The 16,954-nt window shown below is 36.9% G+C and overlaps 1 protein-coding gene across 3 annotated transcripts in view; it reads left to right on the top strand.

Moving 5' to 3' along the window:
• The window catches only part of SFMBT1 (Scm like with four mbt domains 1), a 107,203-nt gene that overhangs the window by 54,122 nt on the left and 36,127 nt on the right, over positions 1-16,954 (top strand). For 2 of the 3 annotated variants that reach the window (XM_067463599.1, XM_067463598.1), the window contains exons 2-4: positions 4,680-4,864; positions 11,158-11,252; positions 16,387-16,627. In XM_067463599.1, the coding sequence (XP_067319700.1) occupies positions 4,804-4,864; positions 11,158-11,252; positions 16,387-16,627 (397 nt within the window). In that variant the 5' untranslated portion in view covers positions 4,680-4,803. The remainder of the gene's footprint in view (positions 1-4,679; positions 4,865-11,157; positions 11,253-16,386; positions 16,628-16,954) is intronic. The other variant, XM_060765888.2, reaches the window with a different exon arrangement.

Raw genomic sequence — 16,954 nt, forward strand, 5'->3', positions numbered from 1 at the left:
ACGTAAACTCTAGTTGCACCTCTCTATGGAACCTTGAGAAGTGTGTTACAACTTTCCAATGAGAAATCATCTCAGCATCCCTCAATTTATATATGGAGGCATATGGAGTAAAATTATATGTGCTGGAATAAGCAAAGCATTGTAGTGGGAATTTGTGGCTTATGTGTTATATTAATACTCTAAATTACATATAAAACACAGGATGTGTTGACTTTCTTTAAACAAATTATCTGCTGAAATGGGAGATGAATCTACAGATATATCTATTAGTATATATTAATGTTTGTATATATTTATGGTTTTATGTCCCGGCATTGAATGTTTGCCGTATATACGTTGTGAGTCCGTATATACGTTGTGAGTCCCCTGCGGGGTGAGACGGTCAGAATATAAATGTTTTAAATAAATAAGTAATAAATGAATGAATAAGTATTTTAGTTTCCTATCTGGTAGAAGAAATCCACTGGAAGATTTAGTATACTTAACTACTTTGGGGTTTAGAAAACAGTAAATGCACTTCTCTAAGTTCATCTTATCTAAAGTTTTTAACTCTGTAGTTCATTGTGATGGATCTTGTTGCTGAACAGAAAGCTTCACACTGATATGCATGCTGAATATTTCATCATACACCATATTAACATATACAGTTGTCAAAATTAGGATTAATTGCTCACTTGGATCCAACCATGATACTCTGTCATGAAGAAAACTATTATTCCATTCATTTGCTATGTTCACAGGTGCATAAAAGTATCAAGGTAATGCTTTTAGTGTGCAATATAAAACATCTGTTTTCCCCTTTCTTCTCACTATTAAGTTCAGTGTCGATTCTGGTAATTAGTTGTTTAATGAGTATAGGCTAATTTTTTTCTTGTCACTGTAACTATTTCGCATATTTAGCTTCTGATCCGCCTAACACAGGAATCTCTGGATCAAGTGTTCTGAGGTGTGAGTTCTGTTAACACAGAGGACTCTTAATAGATGACTTTCTTTCAGTAGGAAGAAAAAATAAAACAACTGATATCCCAGCCCTGTTGGTAGCAGTAGCGATGCAAACAACAGCTATAGTCTAAAAACAATTGGGATTTTTAGTATCAGTTTCATATTTTTAGGTGTTGCTGCGCCATCACCCATTTTTTCTTTACTGACTTGTTTGTAGCATACCTGTATGTAGTAGGTGTCAGCTAAAACAGCTGAGATTTGTAATATCCTGCCACTTTCACCAAATTCTTTTGAGCCATACTTCCTCCATCTCATTCCTTTGCTTCATGTAAGGGATCGTGTGCTTAGCTGTTTAATATCTGAGGCCATGCTTGTTGAGTGAATGTGGCTGTGATGTTGTGCCACTGCAGTACATCGAGACCTGTATTCTGATTTCCAATACTAATATGAAGTGATGTACATCAATTATTCATGTGGCTCATTATCATTTTTCCTATCTAAATTTGTCGATAGAAAAAAGATTAGGTTACACATCTTGAGCCTTAGAGAACAAATTAGGTACAATGTTTTCTTTATATATGTGAGTAAGAAAGGAAGAGAGCATACATTGGTGATTCCTTAATACAGAAACATTTTGTTGTTGTTTTTGAGTCTGTTGGAATGAAAATAAAATCACTTACTTCCCTGTTCCTTTTCTTTCATCTTCACTCTCAGAACCTTTTGTGCTTTTGGTTACAAAAGACTCTATTTCTTGGATGGATAAATGATGTATAGCCCAAATTATGCATATAAGTCCTACTGGGAAGGATTTATTTCATAATTTTATGCTGCCCTTCTGTCTCCCATAACAGGGAGTGGTAAGAAAATATTATGAAACCAAGTGGACATATTTTTACACAATAGAGCGGGTTTTACAAAGAGTAGTGAGGAAAACCCAATTGCAGCAAAATCGCAGACCTGTTGAAAGAATGCTGCATTTACTTTTTTGAGAGAGATAAATTGGATTTCCTAAAGATACTCCTAACATTGTGCTTTTCTTTTCTTCTCCAATATGTTTTTTTTTAACTTCTTTTTCTTGATGAAGCCAGTGAAGCTTTGAAAGCTTACAGGAAGTGTTTTGTGCATTTTGCTTGGTCAATAAAGGTTACACTCTTTTTATGGGGTTTATTTTGATTTTTCTGTATGGTCAATACAGCCACCACTGAATAATCTGCCTAATCTGCGTTTTAGGAAAATGTAATAATTAAAACGTTGTACGTATTTGATTCTATGGCTTTAAAAGATCTGTCTGAACTCAAATTTTGATTTGTGAATTATCTGTGTCTTTGGTTTCTTAAAGTTTCAGCCTTTCTTTCCCCTGCAGTATAATGTAATCCAGGATGCTTCCAGACAGCCCAGAAATCTGCTCCAAAGCGGGTTTTAAAACCCCACTTTGGCATGGATTTCTGTTCCCACTTCCCCCAAAAAAACCTGGGCTTTCCCTGGGGATGGCTACATGCCATCCCTATTACAATCAGGATGGCATGCATCCCTCCCCCAACGAGGCCCCTCAAATCCCCCACTAAAAAGTAAATAAAACTTACCTGGCTGCCATAAAGACCCTCCTTGACTCTCCCACCCCCACTGATCTCCTGGCGTGCAATTTCCTCATGCCAGAAGGACACAAGGAGGAACATTATGGTGACCAGGTACATTTTTGTTTTCTTTTTATGGGAAAATTTGGAGTTTGGGGAGGGGTGTGGGTGCCCTCTTGGTTTTTTGGACTCCTGGAGCCTGAAAAACTGAGACGGCTGTGTATGTTCGGCCCAGGAATCGCGTGACAGAGCCCACGTCTGATAAGACCCAGATCTTACCAAATGTTTAATTAATTTGGTTTTACCGGTGTTGGGATACCTCCAGTAAATCTGGAGGTTGGGAAAACAGGTTGGGAAGCCCCCTCCCCCCATTGCCAGTCAGCTTCTCATATCAGCAATTTCCTACCAGCACTTCCTGTATTGTACCAGGGAGTGGTTGACCATGTAATAGGCAAAAAGAAATAAAACAGTGATGGGGATCACAACATTGGGTGGGATTGTGGGGTAGCAGGCAGTAGGTGGGCAGTTATAGTCTGCAACATGCAGAGATTTTTAGGTTTAGGTTTTGAAAATGTTCTGCCTGTTGTTTGTCACCCCTGTACTCCTCGAGCTGTTTCATTTTTGTTGGTTAATTTGTATTGTGCAGTCCACTTAAAAAGAACATAATACAGAGGAGAAAAATTAATGCAAAGTAGAAAGCAACATTTTTTAAAAAAAATGATATATTCATAATTCTACAACTGTCTTAAAAGATATTTTTTTATCAGCTCCAAAAGAGCTAGCAGAGTAGATCTGGCTTATCTCCAACTGCAGGCCTGTGTATGGTTTGGGAATTGGCTCATCAAAAGAGCATCTAAAAGACTACCAGAAAATTATCTTCTGGAATGTCTCTTTTATTAGGAGCACACACCCCATATATCAAGTAATATGCATGCTTTTTAAAAGAATAAATTGAGATCAGTTCTCTATGTACAGAATGCAAAATTATTTTCAATTTTTTTATATAAATCACATCACATACTAAAGATGTAATAAAGGAGTTGTCTGAAATAGATCGTATAGATGGAACTGTAGTTGTGGTACATGGAAACCCAAAACAGATTTAAGGAGTTCTTCATATTCAGACTAGAGATGTTAACATGTCAGTGAAACAAAACATATATACATTACAGTGAAACAGACCAAATTAATTTGCTTTATCATGTTGTGGAGGAAGGAACATGCATGCTGCATATGGTCCCACGGAAATGAAAGTACAGCTGAAACAAAAGTGTTCACCTGGGTGGCTGAGATAGTGACTTCTTTGCTTTCTGGTGGTTCAGCGTAGACGAATTTCATGTCATGCACAAAATTATTAAAATATTGTATAAAATTACCTTCAGGCTATATGTATAAGATACATGTGAAACATAAATGTTTCAATGGGTCCCATCTTCAAGTATTCAAGCATTCCAAAAATCAAAAAATACAAAATACAAAACATTTCCAGCCCCAAGCATTTTGGATAAGGGATGCTTAACCTGCATTTTCATAACAACAAGGTTTGTGGGAAATGTGTATGTTGTTTTAAACAGTGTTTCTCAAACTATCTGATATGGGCAACTGGTAAGCACTATATTTGTGCTTATTGGGTATAAATGTTTCTGTCCTGAAAACTCCAGGTTCTATGACTTTGAGTATAGTACCGTTTTGAATCACAAGCTTTATCCTGGAAGAACAGGTCTTACAAATTCAGCATGTCCTCTTCTTAAAAAATGTGTCTTTTCTCTCCTATTGCTGCCACGCCACTGAAATCAGATGACAAAAGTGTAGTAGCAGTGTGATAGTGGGATAATCTTGCAGTGTAGACTCATAATCCTGTTCAAAGCAGATAATCTGGGATCAGATCCTGGGATATAGAGAAGTGTAGATCCAGCTTAAGATGAGATATAAAATGTGCTGGTTGTAGGTTAGAAGAATTGTAATCCAACCCTTCGTCAGGTCATTAGATGGAGAAAATATCCCCACCATGGAAAATGTAGAACTTCTGAGAGTTGAACTGATAATGTGAACTTTAACACCACTTGGAATTTTTCCTAACCTATAGTAATGAAAGAAGTAAGAATTAAAGTGCTCTTGATTATGAGTATAAAGAAAAATACATTTTCATTTTTTCTTTTATAGCTTGCTGGAATATACTAAAAATCTGTGAAAAGAAAGTCAGCAGAGAGCAGATGAGTTCAAGACACTGACGGGGTGACTTCCATTATTTCCTGCTCTCAGAGATTATTGCCAGCTTGCTGTGGAGATGAATGGAGAACAGCAGCATGAGACAGGTACTGCAATTATGGAGCCTGGAGTCACAACAGGTATTTTCTCAGCTGGCAACAAATTCTCGACATAAAATCCTGGTTCATAGGTTTTTGCATCCTTGTGGCATAGTGGATTAACAGCGCAATCCTATGAATTTCTACTGAAAACAGTCTCACTGAGATCAGTGGATTTATATCCAGTAGGATGTATGGGATTGTTTAATTCAAGAACAATGTCTAAAACTTTTCTAAAACAATGCAGTCTAGAAATAGAGCAATTAAGAAAGTTCCTCATCAGTACATCTGTCATATATATGTACAGTCACATTACATATTGACTGCACAAATTACTTTTTCACCCTAAATCATTTTCCACCTCACACAGAGTCTTATTATTCCATCCTCCTACCTGCTGTTAATATGTGGCTCTTATTCAGATTAACATTAAACAATGGTATATTGTTAACAAACCAATCTAACTTTGCCATGCTCAAAGATCATACACTTTCTCCCCTATCTTTTTTGACTGCTTCCAATTTTGTTTGTTTTTGTTGTTTGTTTGTTCGTTCAGTCTCCTCCGAATCTTGTTGACCTCATGGACCAGCCCATGCTAGAGCTCCCTGTCAGCCGTCACCACCTCCAGCCTCTTCAAGGGCAAGCCAATCATCCATCCATCTTGCCCTTGGTTGGCCCCTCTTCCTTCTTCCTTCCATATTCCCCAGCATCATTGTCTTTTCCAAGCTTTCCTGTCTTCTCATTATGTGGCCAAAGTACTTCATCTTTGCCTCTAATATCCTTCCCTCAAGTGAGCAATTGGGCATAATTTCCTGAAGTATGGACTGGTTGGATCTTCTTGCGGTCCAAGGCACTCTCAGAATTTTCCTCCAACACCACAGTTCAAAAGCACTTATCTTCCTTTTGCTCAGCCTTCCTTATGGCTCAGTTCTGGCATCCATAGGTTGCTACAGGGAATATAATTGTTTTAACTATGTGGACCTTTGTTGCCAGTGTGATGTATCTACGCTTCACTATTTTATTGAGATTGGTCATTGCTCTCCTCTCAAGAAGTAAACGTCTTCTGATTTCCTGGCTGCAGTCTGCAACTGCAGTAATCTTCACGCCTAGAAATACAAAGTCTGTCACTGCCTCCATGTTTTCTCCCTCTATCAATCAGTCTGGCTGCCATAATCTTGGGGGTTTTTTTATGTTTAACTGCAACCCTGCTTTTGGACTTTCTTCTTTCACCTTGGTTATAGGCTCCTCAGCTCCTCCTCGCTTTCAGCCATCAAAGTGGTATCATCTGCATATCTAAGAAATTTAGATTAACCACAATTGAGCCTTTTATCTGAACCTAGATAAGCTATGGTTTGACAGAAGTATAATTAGCTAAAAAAAAAACAAAAACAAAACCCAGCCCTCTAAACCTTGGTTCATGAAGTTGGCTTGTATTAACTCAGTTTAGACTTCTGACACAATGCTCAGTTTATTTTATATTGGTTACAAGTTTTCAAAACCCACTTAAAAGCTATGCTGGAGCAGGAGGGGGCAGTGCATGAACCCAAGCCATCAGTTTGACTTTGACTTATGTCAACCATGGTCTCATCTACCCTGATCATTTAATGTATTTCGAATCGTTACAAACTGCGGTGGCTGGACAATGCACACAGCAAATACATGCTGCTGTCTGTTTTAAGAACTTTAAACTGACATAATCAAACTCAGGGGAAGTCCGAAAGAAAGTCCTTAATATGCATCAGTGCACTCCAGTGTAAACCACATCGCAGAGTGAAATTGACACCCCAGAATGCAAATTACAGTGCAGATACTCGATGTGCTCTGCTGATCCACCCATAAACATTCAGATGTGGGGAATTTTTAAAAAAAACGCATTCCCCCCAGCTGTCAAGCTGCTGATACTGCAGATCCTAGAACACGTTAAATGCCAACCTCTGTGGTTTGCGTAATTACTATCCAGGCCTCGAACCAGTTCTAGGATTTCCTATATAATAATCTGCATAGGTAAACTGTTTTCATCAAAACTTATCTAAGTGATCAGTGTACATGTGTCCCTTGTCCTAAGGTTTTCCTGGTCAAGATTTATTCAGAGCATGTGTCCTTTGAAACTTGCAGTGTGATTTACCAGACATCACTCAGTAGGCACCCATGACTCAATGGGGATTTGAACATTGCCTCATAGAGCCCTAGTCAAGCACTGAAACCACAATCCTTGTGTAGCCCACCTGGCGCCTGAGATCGTGAGATGTCGTCCCTTCTCATTATTTATTTATTTATTTAAAACATTTATATTCTGCCCTTCTCACCCTGAAGGGGACTCAGGGCGGAGCACAGCATATACACGGCAAACATTCAATGCCAGGACACAAATTCACATACACATACATAAACATTATAAACATTTATCAAAATATTAAAATGCACCATTTAAAACCGTCCTAGTCATCCACGTCAAATCTAATTGGCCTGGTCATCTTTCCTATTGCCGCTTTATTGCCCTGTCCCGAAAGCTTGGTCCCACAGCCAAGTTTTTACCATCCTTCTAAAGGACAGGAGGGAGGGGGCCGACCTGATCTCACTAGGAAGGGAGTTCCATAACCGGGGAGCAATCACTGAGAAGGTCCTGTCTCATCCCCACCAATCGCGCCTGTGACAATGGCGGGATGGAAAGCAGGGCCTCTCCGGAGGATCTTAATCTCCGCGATGGTTCATAGGGGGAGATGCGTTCGGACAGGTAATTTGGTAGCTATGTCATATGTCATCGTCATATGACATTGAGCCTTCCTGGTCACCCTGCAACTCCTTTCCCAGGGTGGCCAGAATTGCTTCCTCCTTGCTGTTCTTATTTCACCAGACATTTTTTTTATTCCAATGTTGTTGTTTTGTTTTGTTTTGTTTTTTAAAAAAGGCAATTCAGTGAGTGGCTGTTTTGTTTTTATTAGAACTGTTTTAACTGCTTTTTAATCTCTTTTCGGTATATGATATGAATTGCTTTAATATTGTGAATGGTTAAATTCTACTTTAATGTCAGCCTTTGTATGTTTCTAGGGACATAGTTCTTGTTCCTAAAGTACGGAATTTGAAGCAAACACTTCTTTTAATTTGCTGGATTTGATTTTTGTTCTCATTGGGCAGATTAAAAAAGAGTTACACAGAATGTCTTTGTCTGAGCATATTTCTTTTTTACCACAGTCAGAGTTGTAGTGTATTATAGAATATTAAAATGCACCTAGATCCAAAAGATCTATCATTGCATGAATAGCTATCAGCCTTTCTTGTTTACCAAAAATGTAATGAAGTCTAACACAATAGATTTTAGGGAACGTGTTTTAGGTTGTTTTGTTTGTTTGTTTGTTATTTGGTCTGTCAGGAAAAAATGTATATGGCAGATAGTTGAAACCCATGTTGTAAAATGCTTATTTTGTAAACCAAGTTCCATATGAAGTATATAACAAAATATGACTCTGGGGGAATAATATCTGTTTGGATGAGGGCTACATGTCACCTGTTACATTTCATAGAACTTGTTTAGATGGACCTTAAGTGGCCTGCTAAGCATCTTTTATTTAAGAGCTTGAATTTTGTGGTGTCTCTGTTTCATAATCACAAACCACAACATGCATTTAAAATCTGGTAACCCAGCTAGTGCCAATGGTGATTCTGTGCCCTGAAATTGTGTCAATTACACATTTTGAGCATGTATACCCTTTCTCTTTCAAGGAATAAATATGCTGACAGAGAAAGTAATGGCAGAGTATGTGGGTGATGCAATCTGCCATAAATAGAGACATGAAGTGTTAGAATATTTCATTAACATTGGAGCTTGGCTATCTTCCTACCCACTCCATTGCCTGTTAAAAGAAGAGTTTATCCCTCAGGATGTGAGAACATCCAGTGCTGTGCATGGTAGCGCTTCTCTATTTAATAACTAGCTCGACCCAATGTTTAGTCCTCACGTATTCTTTAAAATAATAACATGCCTTTGATTTCTCAAACTGGAATAATTTACTGGATAGGCTGGCCATGCTGGGTTGCATCCTTCTGGGGTTAATTTTAGTGGGTGGTTCCACTGCTCAGGGTAGTTATAGTCACTGTGAGTATCTCCTCCTTTCACTTTCACATGCATTTATTCATACATAGACTGTCAGTACCCCAGTCACACAAATTATTGTGTGTTGTTGTTGTTGTTGTTGTTGTTGTTATTACCATCCATTTATTAGATTTTCTTCTTGCAAAAAGAACAGTATTAAAATACACAAAATTCCATATGGTTTATTGTTAAGGGAGACATATATCACACACATATATCACAAGGCTTCATGTTGACATCTGAACGTGGACAGTTTATGACCAAAGAACTCCAACTCTGTCAGATATTGGATTCTGTTCTGCATAAGGTTTTATAGATTAAAACAAGCTATTTGTGCTGGGCCCAGAAGCTTACAGTTGGGACAGAAAAATGGATGCACAGAATCCTATTCAGTTTGAGGGAGGTATTACTGTGAAGAAGGCTGGCATTCAAAGGAAGCATCTGGTCCCCAAAGACTGATTGAGTCTCATAATTATTCTGATGTGGACCTTATGAATCCCCCAACCCTACATGGGCCAGCGATCACTTCCAGACACATGGCTGGAGTAGTAAACAAACAACATGCTCTAGGCAGTCCATGATGTATCTCCAGTTACTATCCTGTGTTCCCCCAAAAGGAATAGAAAAAACTACATGGGAAGAAGTTTTTTGCACCACAATGGAAGGAGTACCCCAAAAAAGAAAGATACCCCTCCCCAAAATGGTGTATATTGAGAAAAAACAGAGAATTTGATTTTCTACAAATTTTCAGTATTTGCATTTTAAGGTCTATCTTAAATAATATAAGCTAACATCTGTATTTTTAAATGAAAGTTGGCATTCTGAGGTATAGAATAGGATCTTGCCCTAACATAACCTTAAGAATAAAGATGTGTGTGTGCATGCGTGTGTACGCGTCGTTATAAATATATCAAACCATTTTCAGCATTTTGATGGAATATCAACAACGAACACATTTGTCCACCAAAATATTGGTATAACATTGTCAATTATGTGACAGCTAAGGATAAGTAGGAGTGATTTTAAACAAGATAATTTCAGCTGTCTTTAAAATATGTATTTTAATAAGTATTTTGATATTGTTTGTTATGCAAAGGTTAAATCCTCTGTTGAGTTACCTGTCAGTCTTAAAACTAATAAACAGTTTAAATCATCAACAGTCCTCCTTAACATGGCATCAGTGTGCTGTATAAAATTGTGTGTGTGTGTGTGGGGGGGGGGGTGTTTACATGTAGGAAGGTAGGTAGAGGAATTAGTTGTTTATGAAAGGACATTTTTTGTTTCTTTGGTTTTTTAATGAAGTGGTAGCCAAAAGTTGTTCCAGTAACTAAATCATCAGTCAGATGAGATTTTATGAAACTGTCCAAGTGATCTTCCATTAATTCCATGAATGTTTTTTGTACTTGAGAAGGAATTGGCAAGACCACCTCTGAGTCTTCATTTCCTGAAATTGATGGGGTTACCATAAGTTGATAGGTGACTTTGACACATATGAAAACACACTTCTTGAAGAAATAGCACATGGCCAGGTCTAGTGAGCTTTAGTTCTGTTTAAAAATGGATCTAGTAAAGCATTAAATCTGATATTTTCTCCTTACAGACATAGGCCTCAAATCAAATGTGTTTTGGAAGGAGTTTATACCCTTTCTTCATGCACCTGCAAGTTACATGAAGACCACCTCCACCTGTGCCTTTGTTGGGACATTCCTATTTCGCCTTCCTATTTTATTGGCTGAGTTTACAACCAATTTAAAATGCAAAGAGTTTCCATCTTTCATAAAATTACCACTTTAAATGGTCTTTCTTATATCAGCGTGTCTCCTTGCTAGATACTGTGAATCAGCAAGGGACCTTCAGTAATTCACGTTGCTGACTAGCAGGAACAACACAGGCAGAATAAACAGCATCTGTAGTGTCAGATTCTCCATGTTAGTTGGTGTCTTCTTAAAGACTCCCTTTCCACACTCCTCTGGGATTTGTCATTGTTTTCTCTACATTGTTTCTTTAACTCTGTGTGTACTATAAAGTGTAATCTTTCCCATTGTTTTCTTCCCCAAACAACCTGTATTAACAAGTACAGTATTTATCTCTATGCCTTTTTTAAATGCATTCAGATTCAAAACATGTTTTAGTTTATTTTCAAAGCAAAGCTTACCTCTTCACAACCAAAGGATTTAAATTAGTAAACTATTTTCCTTTTGTGCCCTACAGGATACCATTATAATTGTTCTGGTGTTTCTTGTAGATGCAAGTTCTGGTGTGGAAGAAGCAGAATTCAATTGGGATGAGTATTTGGAAGATACAGGAGCAATCTCTGCACCTCATGGCTCATTTAAGCATGTAAGTAAGAATCAAGAGCACACTGGTTCTGATCATTTTGGATCGACCCAATAAAGATATTGCCTTGATATGGTTTGGGGTTCTTGTTTTTTCTGATGGACAGCCTAGTTACTGTAGATTTTGAATGAAGACTTGCACACAAAGTAGGGCTTCAACCATGCCCTGCACCAGCCACATCTCCTACTCACATTTTGAATATTTTAATATTTGTTTGTATAATATCTAATTATAGGCAGAACTTCACATTCCTCTGAATTCAATAAAAGTAGTGTTGATATTTTTCATATAGTATAACTTCAAACTTTCTATAGTAATGTTTTGATTTTAATGATGTCATAAAATTCAGTTTCCACATTAGCTTCAGTTCATAGACAGTCATTTATTAAACATGCCAGAAGAAATCAGAATGTCTGGATAACAAAAATTGCTATGTCTGGGTTTTTTGGAACATCGGGTTCTCTGTGCCTCAGAGAACTGGATTTGCACCCCTGACAGACATATAAAGTTCCAGAGCTAAGTAACTGTGGTGGTAACCCTGTGCTTTCCTGCATAGCTCTTATGCTTTGAAACAAAGTTATTCCTTCAGTTCTTTTTTGTCCTTAATTGAGTTTACATTATGGATAGGCCCTTGATGAATGTCTTATTTCTTTCACTTTTCTTGTTGCTTTTTTCTTGTATAGCTTAGTATTCCATCTACCTTTTCATCCATCCTTTTTTCATGGTCTCTCGTGATTCCAGAAGTCCATGCAGATTGTGTGTATAACCTTGGTAGAGCCTCTTAAGAAAGGCATTTTCTGCTCAGGGAAGATCTCAACATCTCACAGCCCCAGTGCCCTTTTTGGGCTGTACCCTTCAGACAATATATTTCATTTTTAAGTTGTTCTTTTTTTCTGTAGCCAGCACAGATGAGTTGGGAGGTGAGTGTGGGACACGGCAGAACTAGCACTAGTCCTTATTAAGGAGAAGATCAGGAACCTTTCCTCATTATACAATTCCAGCAGTATGATTCCACTTTAACTGCAGTGTCTGCCTTGTACAGAATTTTCTAGAATTTTTTATAGAGTTATCTGGCTGAGAATTCTAAATACCCAACTAAATGTTAAAAACCTTGGTTAAGTATGTTACAATGCATATATTAATTTTAATAATAATAAAGTGTATAGTAAGTTAGAGTTTTTGGGTTTTTGTACCTTTTGTTGTTAACAATATAATATTGTTCATACAGAATATTCCTGTCTGAGAAAACTTTTCTGTAGTGTTTATATCTTCCATAGGATGTTGGCGTCAGTTAGAGTGGAAACATATTATTGAGTAGTGTGAAAGGGCTTCTGATTAAGGAAGTGGCTGTTACTGAATCAGTATTAAGTGTTAACTGTTTTAGGAAATGAATATTGCTACGCATCCTTCTAGAAAATAGCATCACAATAAGATAAGTGGAGTAGCTGCAGAAGGAAGGAGTTGGACAAGCTTTCTCCTACGAGGCTACAATCATAGGTGCTTTACACGTATTTGTTATTGGCTACATAAATAGTTAATAACATTATTTTGTTATTGATTATAGGTAAACAGCTTTACAGAGGAAGCACATTAAACCAATTTCTAACTTGATCAATTTTTTCTTTAGTCCAGCACAAACACAGGCTCATTATAAAATATTACTTTGTAATGCTGTTTTAAAGATTTAAACCCTGAATGCTGTTTTCAGGATGTAAGCCAAATTGGAATATTGTTTTAGCATGTCTGCAAATTATTCGGGATTGATTTTTGCGCTGTTCTGTTTTTTCTTCTGAGCAGAACTAATCCCCACGCATGCCTAAATCAGTGCCTTTCCTTAACTTCTGAAAACTTCACTTGCCATGAGTTTAATTTGAGAAAGGCTTGATCTTTATAGATTTATCAGACCATTAATATTACAAACTGTCTTTTGAAGTTTTCTTTATTTCAAAAACATTAATTTATATCTTATTTATTTACTTAAATCATACCTTCTACTGGATGCTAGATATTAAACCTGGAAAGATAATATGAAATCGGGACAGTTGTGTAATTTTTTATAACTATACTCTATAAACAAGTAATGTTTCCTTACAGTTGTTTTTAGCTCATTGAAAACAATCCACTGGGAAATGTGGGCATAATTAACCATCTTCTGATATAAAATTGGCCAATTAATCAACCTGTCTTAATGGTTTTTAAGTTTGTGGAATTGTTGCAATGCAGTTTGGAAAAATATCTCAGATTCTTAAGTGGCTGGATCACTGCTCACTTTTGTTTATGTATGAATGAATGAATGAATATTTTATTTCGATCAGTGACCAGCATTTGTTTATGTATCTGCTATTTCACAGTGGGTGCTCTTTTAAACATATTTATTTATTTATTTTGGGCATTTCTATCCCATCCTCACTTCCGAAGAGGGACTCAGGACGGCTTATAGCAGGCAGTAATTAGATGCCAAAAAACAATACATTAAAACACACAGTTACAATTAACACAGTTAAAACAATTATAAGCATTCAATTAAAAACAGAAGAAAAAACAATAAGATTGTAACTGTATACTATTTACTCAGTGGGACTTTTGCATAGACATGTATAGGATGGTATTGTAGATAGATTCATTTAATGTTCCGTAGTATTGCATCCTTACTAGACTACCATAAGAGGGTGCTGTTTGAGCATAAGAGGAAAATGTTGTGCATATATTAATTCTAATCCAGAAATATTCCAACCATGATATACCAAAATTGCTCCTTTTTAGAACCTGTGTCCAAGTGGGACTAGTATTCTGTTCTGCATGTTTATGTATTTTATTTGTTTACATTCCTTTGTGAGGAATAAATCATATGCCCTGTATTTTATTTTTATTTCTGTGACTGCCTTGTGTTAGGTAGCTTACTAGTACAGGGAACATTTTAGGTTACAACAGTATGTTCATTTCCTTATATTGCAGGATATGCTGGCAGAACAAAGGAAAACTATAGATTAGTGTTCCCTTAATGCGGTGTTAAATGAAAATAATATTTGGATGGATTTGAGGGTTCAAATAGGGAAATAGCGAACTATTCTTGATTTTATTGTAGGTATATAGTCTTCATAATTAAAAGTCAGACCCTCAGTCTAATTGCAAAGAAGAATTGTAGTTAGTTTTCAGACAGAAAAGCTGCGCCATTTCTAATCTAACAGAAAGGGATTCTGTTTTGGCCTATGTATGTGTCTTACTCCTAGTGCTAAGTGCATTTGCTTCCCCAGTAAGAATTACTTAATTTCATTTAGATTTTCCTACATCGAGGTTATGTCTAGTTGCAATTTACATCTTCAGGTCAGGTTGCAGGTAAAGATAATTGTATTGTGATGTAATGATTCAAGGAGGGAAGGGTACACGAAGGATTCCAAACCATTTTGTCCAGTAGAGCTGGGAAGATCTAATTTCTACTTTAAAAGTATTTATGTTAAAGCTTCAGACTTCCAGAAATTTATATTCACTGAAGACCAGAACAGTAATTAAGATAAATATACTGTATATACTTGAGTATAAATTGAGTTTTTCCGCTCTTTTTAGGTTAAAAAAGCCCCCTCTCAGCTTATACTTGAGTCAAGCTTATTTATTATTTTACTCTGTTGTTGTTGCTGTTGTTGTTGTTGTTTTACTCTATTTACTATTATTACACATACATTATTTTACTCTATTATTATTACATTTATTATTATACTCTGTTATTACCGTTATTACATTTCCATTATTTTACTCTATTATTGTTATTATTATTATTACATTTATTATTTTACTCTATTATTATTGGAAGGATACTTAAGCACATTTATATTGAAGAAGGTTAGAATAATGGCTTAATCAGAATTTGGCAGTCTTATCTTAAATTACAGTTTTATGTAAATATTCAAAAATATTTAGCCTACTGATGCCTCAATTAATGTTATTTTATTGGTAGTTATTTTTATTTTAAAATTTACCAGTAGCTGCTGCATTTTCCACCCTCGGCTTATACTCGAGTCAATACATTTTCCTAGTTTTTGTGGTAAAATTAGCTGCCTTGGCTTATATCCGCCCCGTCTTATACTCGAGTATATGGTAGTTAGTAATAAGTGCTATATGTGTGTTAAATGAAAATATAGAAGCAAAACTGCTTGACATTGAAATTCACTGAAAAGATTCCTTCATATTTCCTGCCCATCCTTCTACCCCAGAAACAAATGGAATTAAAATATTAGATATGGTTATGCACAAACCATTTACTATGTATCAGCTAAACAGGGGCAATAAATATGATAAGATTATTTCAGGCATATTTTTTGAAGCAGTATATTATTTTTCAGATAATTATTAATTCAAACTTGTAGCTTGCTCTACTTTTGGTGTGGTCTACATTGCCTGGCTCTGACTTCCATTGCTTTTGAAGAAAAGTCTATGGAAACACATAGGTGTGCTTGGTGCATGAAATGCTGCCTTGAATTTTATACATTGTTTATCTGGCAGAAATATAATAAGGCAGTGTCTATCAACTTGATACAGAGATTTAACTTTTTTGGGTTTGATTATCTGTGTATTTGATAAATCTATTTCCCAGGAAATGAGAGGTCAACATGCTATATGTTTGGGTTGCTCCTTCCATTTGCTCCTATAGGCAGGAATTTATGGGGAAAAACCCCTCCACCTTCTGAGTGGGGGGAGCCAACCCCCAAAGCTAGTCTTGTTCCTGCCTACAATATTCCTATAGCATCATTTGCTCATCTAAGCCAATTGATGAGCAGCCTAACTTTTTGTTGCATTCCTTTCCTTTCAACCTTCCAATCTAATTTCTGAACCTTACTGTCTGCCCTTAAAAGGAAGGGGGGCTCTCTTTTTAAGTTCCTATTATCTGTTTCTCTCCCCCCATCCCCCCCCCCCCCCCCCAAAATCCTAGGTTATTCAGAGCAACTCTTCAGAAAGACATAGAAATTCCTAAAGAGAACACTTCTCTAGGAATCTCTTTGTCCCCAAGGGCAATTTTATGGTTAATTTTTGGTGGATATTCATAATAATTTTACATGTTTGTTGCCTTAAATAGCATTTGCAATTTTTAGTAATTCCTTTTAATTGCCATGTAATAACCTGTACCTTCATTAATTTTATTAAGGTGGACACTAGCCTACAAAATGGCTTTGCTCCAGGCATGAAACTGGAAGTTGCTGTTAAACCTGGCCCTGACACTTATTGGATTGCCACAATCATTACAACCTGTGGGCAGTTGCTACTACTACGATACGATGGTTACGGAGAGGACCGGAAAGCAGACTTCTGGTGTGATATCATGACCGCTGACTTGCACCCGGTTGGCTGGTGTGAGCAGAACAAGAACACACTGAAAGTTCCCGAAGGTACTCTTACCATAGGTTTTTTTTTGGGGGGGGGGGGGGGCAGATTCCCATTCAGTCTGCCTGTGTAGCTGTTCATGCTCAGTTTCCTATAAAATATGAGCCTCTCTTGTGTGCACTGTTGTTAGTTTTCTGGAATATGTATGGCAGCTGTACATGAATCTTTTCCCCCCATAATTTTACATGGTATGTTTATTGTTATGTGCACGATGCGGCATTGAATTTTTGCCGTAGTTTATAAGGTGCCCTGAACCCCCTTCGGAATGATTGTTTTTGTGTGTGTGTGTGTGTGCGCCAGGAGCGACTGGAGAAATTGCAAGTTACTTCTGG

This window comes from Anolis sagrei, chromosome 2, assembly GCF_037176765.1.
Source record: "Anolis sagrei isolate rAnoSag1 chromosome 2, rAnoSag1.mat, whole genome shotgun sequence".
NCBI lineage: Eukaryota > Metazoa > Chordata > Lepidosauria > Squamata > Dactyloidae > Anolis > Anolis sagrei.